This window comes from Adiantum capillus-veneris, chromosome 17 (assembly GCF_014529385.1).
Source record: "Adiantum capillus-veneris isolate H3 chromosome 17, ASM1452938v2, whole genome shotgun sequence".
In the NCBI taxonomy this organism is placed as follows: Eukaryota; Viridiplantae; Streptophyta; class Polypodiopsida; order Polypodiales; family Pteridaceae; genus Adiantum; species Adiantum capillus-veneris.
In genome coordinates, this window is record NC_140947.1 from 97,464,924 (window position 1) to 97,468,704 (window position 3,781).

The 3,781-nt window shown below is 42.8% G+C and overlaps 1 protein-coding gene across 1 annotated transcript; it reads right to left on the bottom strand.

The window, feature by feature from the left end:
• Positions 1-1,781: 1,781 nt before the first annotated feature.
• LOC147437755 (uncharacterized) lies at positions 1,782-2,822 on the bottom strand. Its single transcript, XM_086486605.1, has one exon. The coding sequence runs from the start codon at positions 2,820-2,822 to the stop codon at positions 1,782-1,784; it is 1,041 nt and encodes a 346-aa protein (XP_086342731.1).
• Between the last annotated feature and the right edge of the window lie 959 nt (positions 2,823-3,781).

The following is a 3,781-nucleotide window of genomic DNA, read 5'->3' on the forward strand; positions in this document are numbered from 1 at the left end:
CAATCTTACCAAACAAAAACAAACTTACACTTTAAATGACTACAAATTTTATTTAACTTATCAAACAATTTAAAATATGGTAGACCTAGAGTGCTCTTACACATCAACAAACGAAAAAGTGCAAATTTCTTCTCATTAACTTTGATAAACATACATCTGTGAACAACGTCCAAGGAGTAGTGCGGTCATAGTTCTTACATCCATTCCATGACATGGTATGCTCCTGGGGTGACCTATGACATAAAAATATCTTTGGTAGGAGTGCCCTCATGTTAGGAAAGGGTGTGTTGCTGCTAATGAAAAGTTTTTGCATTGTCCTACTAGGAATCTCTCCATGTTAGCATAATGATTTTTGGTGTAGTGGGAGCCACATTGCCGCTGAGGAGAGCTTTGTGCCACCGTAAAAGCTTCATGTTATGCCAGTTCCTTGAGCTATTCTTGCAAACAACGCCACTCAACTAGCATAGCAAGAGGTCACCTTGTTGCAATATAATGAAGACACTTGTTAAGTATATGGTGTACAAATTTGCAAGTATTTCTATCTAACTGGGAATAAACAATACAAAAATATACATTAGGATGAGATTACCACCCCTAATAAGCATGGATTTGAAGCACCTACCTGCAAGATGTAACAAAGAAGACTGTTTTAGAGGAAAAGTGGTGACACTTGGCCTCTCTAACCTGCAGCCTTTCACTATTTGTGCATAAAAGCAACCTTTGTGCCAAGCACTACAAAACAAGTAGAGACAACACCTTAGACTTCAAAGTTTATGATAAGAAGAACACAATCAAAAGTAAGAAGTATATTGTTACCTTGCATAAAGGGGTGTTTTGTTCAAATATGTGATAGTATTGGCAAGATATTGAAGAACCTTCAACATTCATCTCACCGATGGTACGACGTTTCTGGGATGACCTCTGCTCACCCTCACGTGAGGCCTTCGGTGCAAATGTTGCGAACAAGCAAATATGTATGGATACGATTTGTGATGTCCTTGAGCACCGTGGTAGCTATTGCATGAGGAAGCAAAGGATGAAAAGAGAGAGGGGGGAGGGAGAGAGAGGAACATGGGAGAAGACAAGGGGGTAGTGGGAGGGAGAGAGAGAGAGAGAGAGAGAGAGAGAGAGAGAGAGAGAGTGGAGAAGGAGGAGAGAAGGGGGCAGGGAGGGAGAGGGAGGAACATGGGAGGAGAGAAGGGAACAGTGGGGGAGAGGGAGAGAGGGGAGGAGGAGGAGAGAAGGGGCAGGGATGGAGAGGAGAGGGAGAAAGGAGGGAGGAGGAAGAGAGAAGAAAGTTTTCTTTTTTTGGGGGAGTTTTTTTTTTGAAAAATTGGACTTTTAGTGTTTGTAAGTTTAAAAAAAGGTCAAAAAATACTTTTTGGATATGGATATATGTTGGGGGGGAGTTTTAAGTAAAAAATAAGTGAAAATAACTTTTTTAAAAAAAAGTCAAATTTTGGCTCTTAGTGATCCACGTTTTTGATGATGTGGCCACACCTCTTTACTCCCTTCACTTTCAAAAAGCTAGAGAGAGAAGGTGACCTCCTAGGTCCACATCCTACATGTGTCTAAAATAAAGGTTAGAAAAGCCTACTCAAAACTAGCTTCTTGAATGTCCTTGTCCCCTTAACCCTACACACCATTAGCCTTAATCCCTAAAAATTAGGATTCCTTACAAGGCCCATGCAAGGTTCATATTTCTCCTAATGAGTGTCACGAATGCGTGTGAGAGCAGTGTAGGTGAGTCCATGAGATCTAATTCCTCTGGGGCTGAAAGCCTATGTGTTGAGTGTAAGCCCTTGTAATCGATGAATTGTGCGCGCTGCAGCAGGCTGAATCGGGAATTGCTTGCGTGTGAGGGTGTTGAGGTGGTTTTTGCCAATTTGGAATTCACATGTGATGCGAAGAATTGGCGTCCAGCTAGCCGATGTGAGTGGTGTGTGGAGGTGGGCGTGTTCATATCTTTGTGTTCGTCCTATATTGGGATTGGTGAAATGAATCCAGAGACATGTTGTGCTAGAGACTGTAGTGCAGAGCTTGTAAATGCCTTCCGCACCATTGACGAGGCCGTCGGTAGTGTCTAGATTTCCGGCACATAAATTGGCCACCAGGCCTGGCTTCAAGCACAATGTTTCTTGGAGCCCTGCAGTTTTCTTGGCATCCAATGGTATTGCTATTGTTTTGCTACACGTATTGGCATGCTTGTCAATTGCTTTGAATATGTGTGGCTCATCGGGCAGCTGTGCAAAGACCTTTTCGTTGTGCTCGTCCTTTGCTTTGTTAGAGTAGAATAGGTGCGATATGGTTATGTCAGCAGGCAACGCCCTGTGGATGGAGTTGTTAATGTATGCAATATCGTTGCTAGTGTGTGAACCAATTCTCATTTGATTGAGCACCTCTATAAAATGTTGATCAGTTTGTCTCATGGTAATCGTTAAGTCGTAGCACTTAGGGAGTTCGCGCCAGTATGAAGGTGCGTCTCCCTCAACGAGAGGTTGATTGCTTGTGAATATCCAAGAGTCTTTGACTGGGCTAGCTTGGCAAAGGTCACCACAAAGTATGACATCAAGGCCACCAAAAGGCTGGTCGTGTTTTATCTTGATGGCACAAAGACGTGAGTCGGCCAAAGAGAAGACACTTGACCCTATCAAGGAGACTTCATCGAACACTACAAGCTCCAAATATTGATAAAGTAAGGATAATGCATCTAGCTTTTCTGCTCCAAGGCTTGTGTGTGTGGTAGTTATCAAAGGCAAATGTAAAGCTGAGTGTATAGTTGTACCACCAATGTTGAACGTTGCCTTTCCTGTATATGCCATTAGTAGCGCCTTGGGAAAGTCAGCATTGTGACTTGACTTGTGCGTGTAGAATCAAATGAGGGCTTCAACCAACAGGAGCAACGTGAACATTTTTCCAGTCCCTGCTCCACCCGTGAGGAAGAGATGTATCTTTTCTGATGGTGCTATGCGTTTTTTGAGCATGATGTCGTCGAGTATAAGTCGCTCTTGTGGGTTTAGTTTCTTTATTGACGCGTGGAAATCCTCATTGGTCATGCCAATGTGTTTGGAAAAATGTAAAGCAAATGGTTTCTTGATCGATTGCTTTGATGGGATGTTGATCATCACGTTGGCATTGTCGGAATTGTTCAAGGAACTTGGATTGCTTGTGCTACGTGATGTTGTGATGATTGTAGCGAATTTGTCTAGTGAAGTTGGTTGCACAACAAATTGTGATTCATTGTTTTTCACTATCTCGATGTTCGACGTGTAGACATTGATCCAAGACAAGCCTTCACGCAGGTGATCATTCTCATTTCTTGACCCTGGCAAGAAGAGAAGACAATGTTCTGTGTAGTGGTTTTCAGGGTCTTTGGCTTTACTGTATCTAACGTAACGTATGATGCGTGCCCTTCGCAGCTTGTCAGGTCTGGAGGGGTTTCTAGTTGTGGATACAAACTGAGCCAAGCACATGGTGAAGAAGGAGAGAGGTCTGAAGGCATATTTGTCAATGATGGACGCAGATAATATTTCCGTTGTGTCAGGGTCCAATTTTTGCAAGGCAGTCTTTGTTTTTAGGACTAGAGCACGCTCTTCAGGTGGATTAGTGTTTATGTACATGAATTCTCTAGAGGAGCTATACAATGGAAGTGAGAGGCAGATGTAAGCAGCTTGCTGTGTGTTAAGGATTGCGCTACCAACTTTTCGTAGTCTCTCTAATGTTGTTGCATTGTTTGCAGCACAGGCATCGACTTGTGCCTTGATTGCTTCTATCAATGTGT